This window comes from Euleptes europaea, chromosome 19 (genome assembly GCF_029931775.1).
Source record: "Euleptes europaea isolate rEulEur1 chromosome 19, rEulEur1.hap1, whole genome shotgun sequence".
Taxonomy (NCBI): domain Eukaryota; kingdom Metazoa; phylum Chordata; class Lepidosauria; order Squamata; family Sphaerodactylidae; genus Euleptes; species Euleptes europaea.
Genome location: NC_079330.1, coordinates 6,142,681 through 6,156,318, shown reverse-complemented (window position 1 = coordinate 6,156,318; position 13,638 = coordinate 6,142,681). Strand labels below are relative to the sequence as shown.

General features: G+C 49.1%; 1 protein-coding gene across 1 annotated transcript; it reads left to right on the top strand.

The window, feature by feature from the left end:
* Positions 1-740: 740 nt before the first annotated feature.
* Positions 741-13,097, top strand: UBE2J2 (ubiquitin conjugating enzyme E2 J2). Its single transcript, XM_056864840.1, has 7 exons — positions 741-807; positions 7,448-7,578; positions 8,661-8,701; positions 9,931-10,033; positions 10,909-11,047; positions 12,305-12,385; positions 12,763-13,097. Exons 2-7 carry the CDS (start codon positions 7,448-7,450, stop codon positions 13,045-13,047), a joined length of 780 nt encoding a protein of 259 aa, XP_056720818.1. The 5' UTR covers positions 741-807; the 3' UTR covers positions 13,048-13,097.
* Positions 13,098-13,638: the final 541 nt, after the last annotated feature.

Genomic DNA, 13,638 nt, shown 5'->3' with positions numbered 1-13,638 from the left:
AAAATTGCTTTTCTTTCTGCCCTCAATAAGGCATTCTGCACACTCAGATTAAAACCTCACTTTGCCTTTTTTTTTAAAAAAAAGTGTGCCTGGGGAAAGGCGCTCTGCACATGCTCAGAGACCTTCAGGCCTAGGTGCCATTCTAAATACCAAAAGTTTGCACCTTTTTTGGGAGCCAAGTACGTGATCTCATGTCCATGGTGGCGTATGTATCAGCCCTATTTGTTTGCTTTACAGAGAATGATTAAAAACTAAAAAAAGTAAAAACAAATTTAAAAATAATGTGGGCGAATGGGCAAGAGACTGTATTGACGGGAGATTTTATATCATGCATTTAAATTTCCCCTGACTAGGCCGCAATCCAGCCTTCGCGCTTGCCCGCCGGTCACCATAGCAACGTCCCGGGTGGGCGGAGGGGGAGAAGAGGGCGGAGCTTCCCTGCGCAGGCGCACACTGGCCGAATTCGAAGCCCGAAGGCGGAGCGCTCCCGAACCATAGACAAACAACGTCCTAGATCGGCCGTTCCTTTCCCCCTCCGAAGGGACTTTTTCCCCTGTCGCGGCCTAGCGCGTCTCCCGGAACCACCCGTCCCATTTCTGGGCAGGAAGCGGAAGCGGGGCGAGGGGAAGCCGGTCCCTGCCTGGGCCTGCTTTGGGCTGCCATCTTGGACGGCGGCGGTGGAGGCAGCGGCGCTCTCCGAAGGGATCCGCCGGGGGTGGGGAGCCGTGTAGGCGGGGGTGGCTTGACTCCGGAGCCCGCTCCCTAGCCCCGAGCCGCACCAGAGGGCGCTGGGCCCGGCAGGGAGAGGTGAGGCGCAGGCGCAAAGCCCAGCTGGGCTCGGTGCGCGGGGAGGGGGGGGGGAGAATGGCGTCGGGGGGGAGGGGACGAGGGTCTTTGCTCCTGGGGGGAGGGACGACCCGCTGTGGGGGGGCACAGCTTGTACGGTGGAGGACTGCCCCGATGGGAATTTGGGGGTGATGGTATCATGGGGTTGAAAGGGACCACCAAGGGTCATCTAGTCCAACCCCCTGCACAATGCAGGAAATTCACAACCACCCTCCCACACACACACACACACACCAGAGACCCCTACTTCATGCCCAGAAGGTGGGGAAAAAACCCTCCCTCTCATCATCTGCTTAAGGTCACAGAATCAGCATTGCTGACAGGTGGCCATCTGGCCTCTGCTTAAAAACCTCCAGGGATGGAGAGCTCACCACCTCCAGAGGAAGACTGTTCCACTGAGGAACCGCTCTGACTGTTAGAAAATTCTCTCATTTATTATCATTTATTATCTATGAATAGATATTCTCTCATTTATTATCATTTATTATCTATGAATAGATATTGATATATTGACAATGACAGGGCAGAATGCACTCCTAGAATCATAGAGTTGGAAGGGACCGCCAGGGTCATCTAGTCCAACCCCCTGCACAATGCAGGAAATTCACAACTACCTCCCCCCCACACACACACCCAGTGACCCCTACTCCATGCCCAGAAGATGGCCAAGGTGCCCTCCCTCTCATCATCTGCTTAAGGTCATAGAATCAGCATTGCTGACAGATGGCCATCTAGCCTCTGCTTAAAAACCTCCAGGGAAGGAGAGCTCACCACCTCCCAAGGAAGCCTGTTCCACCGAGGAACCGCTCTGACTGTTAGAAAATTCTTCCTACTGATGGAAGTAGACTCAAGACTGCATTTAGCGCAACAGATCTCGGGGGCTGACTTGCAGCGAGCGAGGTCAGCCGCCAAGCCCTGTGGAAGGAAGGATGCGAGGAAGGGCCCAGCTGGGTCAGGCCAAAAGGGTCCGTGCAAGTTCAGCATCCTAGAAGGACCCAGAAGCCCTCATTGTTCTCCCAGGAGCCGGTGGTAGATTGCACCTGAATAGGGAGACTCCGTTTGCAGAGCTGCCTTGCTGGGTTCCAGCTGCCTCGTGCCCTGCCTTGTTCTCCCAGCGGCTGGTGGTAGATTTCGCCTGGATAGGGAGGCTCCGTTTGCAAAGCTGCCTTGCTGGATTCCCACTGCCTCGTGCCCCGCCTCATTGTTCTCCCAGCAGCCGGTGGTAGATTGCGCCTGGATAGGGAGGCTCCATTTGCAAAGCTTCCTTGGTGGGTTCCAACGGCCTCATGCCCTGCCTCATTGTTCTCCCAGCAGCTGGTTGTAGATTGCGCCTGTATAGGGAGGCTCCCATTTGTAAAGCTGCCTTGCTGGGTTCCAGCTGTCTCTTGCCCCGTCCCGGAAGGGTTGCATGCAAGCATAGCTTGCAGTGTTTCCCTCCTTACTTGGGAATTGTCCGCCCTGGCCGTGCTGCATCTGAACATGGAGGTTTCTGTTCAGCTAGCTTGGCTAGTAAGAGTAGCCCTTGGTGCATTGGCCCAAAGTCTGAATCTAGCTCAGCATTCAAGATTAGCTACTCGGTGAAGCTCATGAGTGAGGGCACAGGTGTCCCCTGTGGTTTGCCTTCAGCATCTTACATTAAAAGGTAGGTTGCCTCTGAATGCTGAGGCTGCACTTCATTACAAATTCATACAGAGTGCCTTGCTGGATCAGGCCTTTCAAGTGCAGTGTGGTGCTCCAAAGAATGGAAGGCAAATTCCTCCATAAGCCAATGGCTTATCTGCTGTCATTTATTCCAGCATCTGGTGTTTCTCAATAACCTTCCTAAACTAAAGGTTTGTGGTCCAGTGTCCTGTTTGTGACAGAAGCTGGAAAGATGCCACAAACCAGACTTGAAGGGTAATGATCCTCTCCTATTGCTTGGCCCTAGCGTCTTGGATGGAGAGGTAGCCTGTCTCTGTACATGAAGGTTTCATTCCTTATTACTTACTTAAGGAGAACAGGAGAGGACCCCTGCTGGCTCAAAGCATCCAGCATCCACTTGCCAACAGTGGCTGGCCAGATGCTTTCACTTCCGGCCATGCTGCTTCTGTTCGTGGAAGTTCATGAAGGTAGTTGCCATTGACTGGTCTGCATAGATTCATAGAGTTGGAAGGGGCCATAGAGGCCATCTAGTCCAATCCCCGGCTTAATGCAGGATCAGCCCAGAGCATCCCTGACAAGTGCTTGTCCAGCCTCTGCTTAAAGACTGCCAGTGAGGGGGTGGGGGCTCACCACCTCCCTAGGTAGCTGATTCCACTGTCCAACAACTCTTACAGTTTGTAACTTGCTTGTGGCTGACCTTCCTAATATCCATCCGGCACCTTTCCGCCCTGCAATTTAAACCCATTATTGCGAGTCCTCTGCTGCCAACAGGAACAGCTTCCTGCCCTCCTCTAAGTGACAGCCCTTGGAATACTTCAAGAGAGCAATCATGTCCCCCCTCAACCTCCTCTTTTCCAACATTCCCAACTCCTTCAGCCTTTCCTCATATAAATTGATACAAACCTATGCAAGAATATAATGATCTCACAGGATCAAACAACATGATCTCCTGTTTCAGTATTGTGTTTCGCACCACAGTTAGCTGTCCTCTTGCCTGTCCTGCACAGTTGTCGGTTTCCCCAGGTTAGTTTCTGCAGAATTCATCAGGTCTGACTCATCCAGCATTCTGAGTGGAACAGCATCCAACTTTGTGCGCTTGGGAGAACGAGAAGCAAAGTGTGAGGCTAACGGCTGACCCCTTATTGGTTTGGGCATTCAGCGGTATACTGCCTTGGAATACGGCTGTTCCGTCCCTGGCTCTCACGGTTAGTAGAACCTGATAGACCTGTCCACTGTGACTTGATCTATCTGAGACTTGTCAAAGAACATAATAGCCACCTTGCTGGGTCATGTCACAGCCCGTCCAAGTTCAGAATCTTATTTTGACAGCTGTCATCTAGATGGCTGCTGGAAGTTTACAAGCTGGGTGCACAAAGCGTGTGGTGTGCTCCCCGCGTCGCTCGCTTTCAGCAGTTGGCTCTTGGAGCAATACTGTTTCCAAACACGGAGGTGCCATTTTCCTGCCACGGCACGTAGTTATTGATAGGCCTCCTCCTCCTCCTCTCTGAATTTATCTGATCCTTTTTTTAAAAGTCGCTGGAAGAAATTCCACAAGTGAATGTCACCAGTGGAAACCAAACTCTTAATATATTGAGGTGGGGGGGGGATTTGTTACGTGTTTTGGCCAGTGGCGGGAAGCGATATCGCTCTGGAGGGGCCTTTTGGGATGTTTTAATGTTATACAGGGAAGATTTACAGGTGGAGCAGTTGTGAGATTTGTGGGGAAGATAGAATCTCTCAGAAAAGTGTGTGGAGGAGGCTAACCCTTTGCCATGCGGAAGGCCACCCAAACTATTCCACCACTGATTTCACTTTTGGTGAGAGGGTTGCTTCGGTTATCAGGGAATGCACGGTTATCAGGGAATGCAGACCGTTGATAAGCACTGGAGTTGTGTCTTAAGGTTGGGAAGATTTGGTGGTTGAGGGTAATAATTTTTTTTGGGGAAAGGCTATAATGTCTTATTGGGGGGCAGGGAGGGATTTTTGAGCCTGCAGGCAGTTTTCAGTTCTGGCGCAACATGGTGGGCTCAGCCATGAAACAGCTGCCACAGGAGGCGGAACCAGCCACAGAAGGATTGCTGCAGTTTACCTTCAGCCACACAGTGAAGACCCTCGTGCTGTGGCGGCAGCTGCTGCCAAAACGGTGTTTTAAAAAATCTGCACCGCCAATCAAATCTCCGGTGGCCAGTCAGAAGCCTTGCTGAGCAAAAGCCCCACCCATTTTCTATAAACACTTGGCAGGCACCAGAAAAGGTGTCATGAAGGCACCGGGGGGTCCGCGGGAACCGTGTGGGACACACCTGGCCTGAGAGATCTGCTTTCCACCCTGCTGTCTTTCTGAAATCTTGTAACATGTAGCCTGATGAAGAGTTCTGGTGGGCTCCAAAGCTTGCACAGTGTTTTGTGCTGACTTGGTCCCTTAAAAGGTATCACGTGGATGTGATTTTTGTGTAGGAAGGCATTGCTTAAAGGGGTAGGGCTTGGATGATTCTTTGTTTGAAAGAGGGAGATGACGTGCGCTGTTATCAAATTAGCCTTATCCTCCATGAACATGTCCACTCCCATCTTAAAGCCTTCCAAGTTGGCAGCCATCACCACATCCTGGGGCAGGGAGTTCCACAATTTAACTGTGCATTGTGTGAAGAAATATTTCCTTTGATCTGTTTTGAATCTCTCCCCCTCCAGCTTCAGCAGATCACCCCGCCTTCTGGTATTATGAGAGGAGGAGAAAAGCTTCTCCCTGTCCACTCCATACCACACATAATTTTATAGACCTCTGTCATGTCACCCCTTAATCTTGGTGGTCTCAGAGGTGCTGCCGGACTTTTAGCTCTTCTACTAGGCGGTTGTTTTGCTGCATTTCCAACTCTTCTCTTCCCACCCCCCCACCAAATCCAGGTTGTTTCCTTTCCCTTTTTTATCCTCTCTTCCAAATGTCCGAGCAAGCCTGCTTCTGGGTGCTCTACATACATGTTGCTCTCGTTAAAGGCAACCTTGATCAGACTCTCAACCTTTGACAAAGGCTGCCTGACTCAAGAGCACCGGCACATTGTTGAGCAGCCCCAAGGCCTGAACCTCCCAGGGAGGTTAAAACTCATCTTTGTTACCTGCCAAAGAATAGCCTCGGATTTCCCTTGCCCATGAACATATGAAGCTGCTTTCTACTGAATCAGACCCTCTGTCCATCAAAGTCAGTATTGTCTACTCAGACTGGCAGTGGTTCTCCAGGGTCTCAGGCGGAGGTATTTCACATCACCTACCTGCCTAGTCCCTTTTAACTGGAGATGCCACTGGGGATTGAACCTGGGACCTTCAGCACGCCAAGCGGAGACTCTACAAACTGAGCCACGGCCCCTCCCATGAACACATGAAGCTGCCTTCTACTAAATCAGACCCTTGGTCCATCAAAGTCAGTACTGATGAAGGGTGTGTTCTTTGCAATCCTACTAACTGGTGATTGCCTGTATAGGCCCGTCAAATGCAAGCAGTTGACTTCTTAGCTAGCCGCCGAACACTTTTTTCTTTTGCTGTCTTTCGTACCTCCCCAAAAATGAGGTGTGTGTGTGGAGGAGGGGGGGTGAACTAGGAGACAAAAAAAAATCTGCCTTCTAATTTAAAAATGCTTGTTTGCCTATGGGCAACCCTGATTAACAAAACTGGGTACTCTTTCCTCTTAGGCAAAGCTGTTTTAGCATTATTTTTGAAATGGAAACAGGACAGCGGTGGGGGGGAGCTCACTTGGGACATTTGGAATTTGCTTGCAGGCTTGCGGGTTCCCTTTCCTTGCTTGTTCTCCCTCCCCTCCTTTTCAGGATTTCCCTTTACCATTGAAGGCTGGGGGCTGGTAGATGCACGGCTGATAGGCGCATGGGATCGAAAACAGATGCAAACGTGTTTGATGTTCGCCCCCCATGGCCTATATTCCCCGACGCTTCTGTAGCTTCCACCCATCTGTAAACCTGCACCACCCACCCCCTTCCCCAACACGTTTAAAAGCTTTGCTTCAGTGTGCCGGAACTGAAAGGCCGGCTTGTCAACGGGCGTCTGTTCCAGAAAGGCCAGCAGGGTTCTGCTTTTCGCTTCCTTCCTCACAATAGACTCGCTGATGCGCTTCCTTCTCTTTCCGCTTTAGAATTCTCTGGCAACCCCGCGCACCTTTCAAAAGAGTGATAAGGGACGCTTTAAAGATAAAACCCTCTAAAGATAAAAACGCTCTGAAGCAGTCTGAAAGACTGAAACGGGGCCTGTCTCTTTCTCCAGGGCTGAGGGCCCCGTTAATGCAACAGTTATTTATTAGGATGTTCCCCTCCTCACTTACCCCGCAGCGATTCCAGGCAGCTTGCAATTAGAAATGCTAATAATGTCTTTGCCTTAAACGCTCCAAAGCGCTGTGCCGTCTTCTGCTCCATGCAGCGACTTTCGCATTCTTCGGCGTGGCTGCTGCAGGTTTTCCTGGCTGCTAAGTGCCTTGCCTGTTGGTTAGGGAGGACGAGATCCAGTGAGTTGTAGTGGTTAGAGCAGGGGTGTCAAACTCATTTGTTACAAGGGCCGGATATGACATAAATGTCACTTGGTCGGGCCGGAAGGGTGGCTGGCGAGCCCGGAGCGGGTTCGCCAGCCCAGATTGATTCTAGGGGGATGACTGTCTCGGGGTTGGGGCTGGGAAATTACTCAACCGAGTTCCCCCCAGCTAAATCTCCACTGAGGCTGACTCCCAGAGGAAGTCCCCCTGAGCAAATCTCAAGTCTCAGATTGGTCAATAAGGGTGGAGGCGGCCTTTGAGGTCTGGATCGAGCGGCAGTTGCCACTCTGGCTCTCGAGCTTCCTGTACCTGCGGCAGCAGCTCTTGGCTGTCTTGGGGAGGGTAGTCAAACTCACCTGCCCGGGTTTCTTGCCGCCCCCGCAACAGCAGCCCAAGCGGAGAAGGTGTGTCACTGTAACCTTTCTCTTTTATCACCAGATGAGCAGCAACAGTACCAAGCGAGCACCCACGACAGCTACCCAGAGACTCAAACAGGACTACCTGCGCATCAAAAAAGACCCAGTGCCTTACATCTGTGCTGAACCTCTCCCGTCAAATATCCTCGAATGGTAAGGGTCGGAAACCAGCCCGCTCGCCCACAGATGAAGGTGGCACGGAAGGTCCACGCCAGTTCCCGTGATTTGTTCAGCGTGAGGTCATTGCATACACAACCCTTGAACTCGTGAAGCTGCCTTATACTGAATCAAAGTCAGTATTGTCTACTCAGACCGGCAGCAGTTCTCCACGGTCTCAGGCAGAGGTCTTTCACATCCCCTACTTGCCTAGTCCCTTTAACTGGAGATGCCGGGGATTGAACCTGGGATCTTCTGCATGCCAAGCAGTTGCTCTACCACTGAGCCACAGCCCCTCCCCAAACTTTTGCACATGTACAAGCCTTTTGTACATGGCTGCCCTCTTGCCTGCGTAGGGAAGTCCTCTTGAATGATTCCGCTTTGCACAGTTTGCAGAAAGCCAGGAGAGCGGGCGCCTTCCTGACCTCCTCAGGCAGGCCGTTCCATAAGGTGTGGGAACCACAATGGAGAAGGCACAGTTATATGGGCAGTTATTGATTTTGCCCATTTGCTGGTTGGCACCTGCAGAACCTGGGGTGAGTTTGGTGGGGGGAGCAATGGCAGCTGGTCATGTTTTCCATCTGTGTGTCAAGTGTGCAAATTGCCCCACTGCTGTGTGATATTCCACCAGGGTGGGGGGGCGCGTAGCTTCAGCCTCCCATAGTCCACATGCGCATTTTTAGTTTTAAAAATATATTTTTTATTTAGAACCTTTTTAGGCTGCCTTTCTACTTAGTTTAGGGCCCCCGAGGCTGCGAACCGTCAAAAACATCTGTATGTATTGAGTGCCCCTAGTGCCCCAGGGGCAGATGTGCATGTAGACCAGCTGTATAAGTGCCCCCACCTGCAGGTAGCCAGCCTGTGGGTGCTATAGGCGCCAGTGGTACTTTTGTGACCTTTCGGTACTTCCCACAGGCAATAACTGATGGCTTACTTGATAAGCCCAAGGTAGGAGGGGGAAAACCCCTTTCCTGGAGTATGCGGATCTATGCAGTACCCAGAGGCAGAGATGTCTTCGTAACTCGGTTGTGGGTGACCTTCCCCTAGAAATCTAACACCAGCTTTCTCGGTCCCCTTAGGCACTACGTGGTACGGGGACCAGAGATGACTCCATACGAAGGTAAATTTGTAACTTTGTGCTGCTTTAACGAGCCTTCGAATGGAGGACTTCGAATTGAGCCTTCAGAATGTCTGTTTCAAGGTGACCCTGTGGGCCCCTGATGAAGTGGGGGCCCCTTAAACATTAGACAATATGTTAAAAATGTTGACCTTTTAGTAGCTTGAAAATATAATAGATTTATTTAAAATTTAAAAAATGATTTAAAAAATCAATTATAACAATCTGTATTTGCATTTAGTATCTACTGCATACTGCCAACAATATGTACAATATATACAATGTACAGTAATATGTACAATATATACAATATACAGTAATACACTGTAATTACTAAAAATATACATTTATTTCGCAAACATTTTAATTGTACCTTTTTTCCACTTATGTATTTTTTGAAAATTTTATTTATTTCTTATAAAAATTAAATGGTAGCCTTATAGTTGTTGGTGGCCACCAATATTTTTAGACCCAGTCCGCTACTGTGCGTGATTGTGAACAATCAGAAATCTGATGTAAAATCGGGTAACGGATAAGACTGGTACAGGGGCATGTGCAGTGGTAGATGCAGCCTACAAGGTTTAAAAAATTATTTTACTCTCATGGCATGGAAACCCAAACTATCAACCGGCCTCTTCTCAATTTTGGCACCTTGAAGGATAAAGATGATGGAAGAAAAGCAAGTCTGCGGGCTGGGGAGGGGATGCGATGTTTAACACGAGCTCACCTTATTGGCTCGTTCGTAAGCAAACCCCCACCACCACTTAGTCTTCCCTTCATGGACCCAATTCACACCTTGTGCCAAACCAGTTGGCATCCATTGTAGATGGCAGCTTTTCATTAATTGGGTCTTCTGAACAGTCTACAAAGGTGTGCCCCTTGTGTAGAGTGTCTTGCAGTAGTATACCAGGATGTGGACCCATTGGTTGATGCCTTTCCCAGGAACTCTTCCAGCCTTTCTCAGACTTCCGCACACAAAGTGTGTTTACCAGCGATCTTAAAATGTTTAGTTTCAGTGTTGGGATTTGAAATACCCCCAGTTGTTGCCGCTAGAGGGCCCAGGATCCCTGGCGATAAACCATTTCTATGCCAGATCTTCTAAAGGGCTGAACCCTTTAGAACGGTAGCTTTTAGGGTCTGAGAGCCTTGCCCCAATCCTGTGAGCCCTTTGGATAGCTCCTGCTGCTTCTCAAGCAAGTAACTGTGTTTTTGTTTTTCTCTCGTGTTAATAGGTGGCTATTACCATGGGAAACTGATTTTCCCCAGAGAATTTCCTTTCAAACCTCCAAGTATTTATATGATAACGCCTAATGGAAGATTTAAATGCAATACACGGTACGTATTGTTTGTGAGGTCATTTATTCAAAATCCAAACAACCACTGATCTGCAGGGGGGGAGGGTTGGCAAAGCTCCACAAGACTGACATTTTGGATTGTGTATGTGTGTGTGAGTGGATGGGTCAGCCCAGCCCCCTAGTAGAGAGCCAGCATGATGTAGTGGTTAAGAACAGTGGTTTGGAGCAGTGGACTCTGATCTGGAGAACTGGGTTTGATTCCCCACTCCTCCACATGAGCGGTGGAGGCTAATCTGGTGAACTGGATTTGCTTCCTCACTCCTCACTTGGGCTAGTCACACTCAGCTCCACTTATCTAACAGGGTATCTGTTGTAGGGAAGGGAAGGTGATTGTAAGCCGGTTTGATTCTGCTTTAAGTGGTAGAGAAAGTTGGCCTATAAAAACCAACTCTTCATCTTCTTCTAGCATAATTTGTTCTCATTCAGCCCTTTTGGATTTTGGCTGGGTCCCCGTATCTCCTTGCAAAAAGAGGGGCCATGGCTCAGTGGAAGAGCCTCTGCTTGACAAGCATAAGGTCCCAGGGATGCTGTAGGCTGATCCTGCATTGAGCAGGGGGTTGGACTAGATGGCCTGTGTGTCTCCTTCCAACTGTGTGGTTCTATGACTGGATTCATATCTGTACATTATTTTGTTTGCCCTTACCTTCCCCGCCCCCAGTCGACTGTGATTTGTTTAGTATTTATTTAAAACAGTTCTATCTACGTACTCCAATTAAAATAGCTCAAAATGGTTTTAATGGTCCTCCCCATCTTTCTCTTCCCTCCCCCCCCTTTGTAAGTTCCTTGGAACACATGTTTGCAAAAGCGTCGCTCTAAATGTTTTTGGAATAACATTTATCCCCCTCTTCATCACAGGCTATGTCTTTCAATTACCGATTTCCACCCCGACACATGGAACCCGGCGTGGTCGGTCTCGACAATCCTAACGGGCCTGCTTAGTTTTATGGTGGAAAAGGGCCCCACTTTGGGGAGCATAGAAACGTCAGAGTTCACCGTGAGTAACCTTCCAGGGCAGCAATCGGTCGGTTGCCAGTTCGAAAATGAGCACCAACATTTGTTTCAGAGGCAGATTTTACCCAAGTGGCAAAAATTTATTTGTTCTTAACATGTTGGGTTCCAATCTCATGTGGTGCGCCTTTGTCTAAAAGTCCATTGTGAATGCATACGTAGAAACTCTCGGATAATCCAGCATAGAGAAGTACGACTCACACTTCCCATAACTGAAAAATAAATCACGATGGGTAGCCGTGTTAGTCTGCCACTAACAGTAGAAAAGAGTAGGAGTCCAGTAGCACCTTAAAGACTAACAAAATTTCTGGCAGAGTATGAGCTCACTTCTTCAGGCACCTGAATTCTTCAGGTACTCTTTATTTTTCAGTAGAAGAGTGCAGTAGCTCCTTAAAGGCTAACAAAATTTCTGGCAAGTGAGCCACAGCTCACTTCTTCAGGTACCTGAAGAAGTGAGCTGTGGCTTGCGAAAGCTCATACCCTGCCAGAAATTTTGTTAGTCTTTAAGGTGCTACTGGATTACTACTCTTCTACTGAAAAATAAAGAGATGGGAAGAGATTGTGTGTGTGTGTTGCGAGTTCTAAAGCTACCTCTTCCTGCCCATCTCTTCTGCAAGTCTACACTTGTCCCCCCCGCATCGTTTCTCTCCCCCTTTGTCCATTCATATAAAAAGACACAATCCCCCACCCCCCGTGTACAGTATCTCATGAGTCATAAATGAAAATTGCTTTTCATTCTTTTCCCCTAGGAAAAGACAAAGATACTGTGGCGTGTCTGTTTAAAAACCTTTCTGGTCTGCTTTTCTCCCCAAACAGCTCAGGAATTAAAAAATTAAGAATTTAAAAATAACATTGTGTGGAAACAATATTATTGGGTGCGGTGGAACACAGGCAGGATGGTGCTGCTGCAGTCGCTTTGTTTGTGGGCTTCCGAGAGGCACCTGGTTGGCCACTGTGTGAACAGACTGCTGGACTTGATGGGCCTTGGTCTGATCCAGCAGGGCCTTTCTTATGTTCTTATGTTCTTAATAAAAACAGCTGGGATACTGGGGGAGGAGGCTATTTTTATTGTCCCCTTGCCACTTTCTGATGCCCTTCTCAAGCGCACCAGAGTGGATGCCCCAGGAAAATGGACCTTGTTCTGCTTCCCTTGGGTTTAGTGCGCAAAAACATGTTCATTAAGGTAGGTAGGGTACAGAAGGCAGCTCCCCTTTACAGCTTCCTTCTTTCTCTCTCTCAACAGAAAAGACAGCTTGCTTCGCAGAGCCTAGCATTTAACGTGAAAGACAAAGTTTTCTGTGAATTATTCCCTGAAGTGGTAGAGGTAAGGTACAAGGTTGGCAAGCTAGCTGGTCACACGAAAGATGAGATACTGAGATGGAGTGTACTGCTTCAGATGGCAGGTGGTGGTATCTCAGTTGGGTGTTTCCTTTCATGCTCCTCTACATTTAAAAAAAAAAAACCTCGCCTTTATGCAAGTAGAAAACTAATACATCTGGAAATGTGCTGGGCTTTAGAGCATTGATGCACTAGCTTTCTTATTGCGAGAACTTTTAAAAATCTAGTACCACTTGCAGACAATGTGGCCTGCAGAAATGCATTCTGCCACCCTAGGATCTCTTAGGCTCGTTCTGCAGTCGACTAGGTGTAGATACGTGAAACTTCCATTGAGTTTTCCTTTTCTCCTCTTTTCTGTTCTAGGAAATCAAGCAGAAGCAAAAGGCGCAAGAGGAACTCCACAGCCGGCCCCCGGCCCTCCCGCTGCCCGACGTCGTCCCCGATGGGGAAACGCATCACGGCCAGAACGGGCTGCCGCTCCTCAACGGGCACATGCCCTTGGCGGCCGCTAACCACCCAGGCTTCCAGCAGGCCAATCGGAACCACGGACTCCTGGGCGGAGCTTTGGCGAACTTGTTTGTTATAGTCGGCTTCGCCGCCTTTGCCTACACGGTCAAATACGTCCTGAGAAGCATAGCGCAGGAGTGAAGGCGCTTTGCACCGGTTCCAAGACCAAATTAACGGTAGCGGCAGCAAAAACAAAACAAAAAAACGCGATTGGGGACACTCTCTGGGTATCAGACTTCTGACCCCCCCCCCCCGGATAAATAATGTGATGTACAGGTAAAAAACAAAACTTGGGTTTGGCTCATGGGTTTAGTTTTGGGGAGGGGGAAGACAGGAACAATTTTTTAAAACAAAACGTTAAAAATTCGAAGCAGACGCGATTGGGATTGGGCAGATGAGAAGAGGGTTGACATCTACTCCCTCCTCCCCAAATGCCCAATTTTCTCTTGAGAGTAAAAAAAGAATAAACCCCAAAAGATGACTGGCCCGCTAATGGATTCTCTGTGGCGATGTTTGAATGGGCACTGAAGCTCCTTTTTTTGTCTTCTGAGATGCCCCGCAGTCATTCGGGTATCACCTGGGGGTTTCCAGAGTTCTGGCAAGTTGTGCCAGATCAGAACCGAGGAGGGGAAAGGAGGTTAGCTCTTCCGACCCTGCTGCTATGCTCCTCTTCTTTGCCTTGGGGAGCTGTCCATTCTGGGGAGGAGATGCAGCTGAAAAGTCCGGAGCCCA

Excerpts from the sequence above, each read along its gene's own strand:
- UBE2J2 (XM_056864840.1), top strand. The coding sequence starts at position 7,448 with ATGAGCAGCAACAGTACCAAGCGAGCACCCACGACAGCTACCCAGAGA. Across the intron at positions 8,702-9,930 it reads AGAGATGACTCCATACGAAG|GTGGCTATTACCATGGGAAA; the intron begins GTAAATTTGTAA and ends TCGTGTTAATAG. Across the intron at positions 12,386-12,762 it reads TATTCCCTGAAGTGGTAGAG|GAAATCAAGCAGAAGCAAAA; the intron begins GTAAGGTACAAG and ends TTTCTGTTCTAG.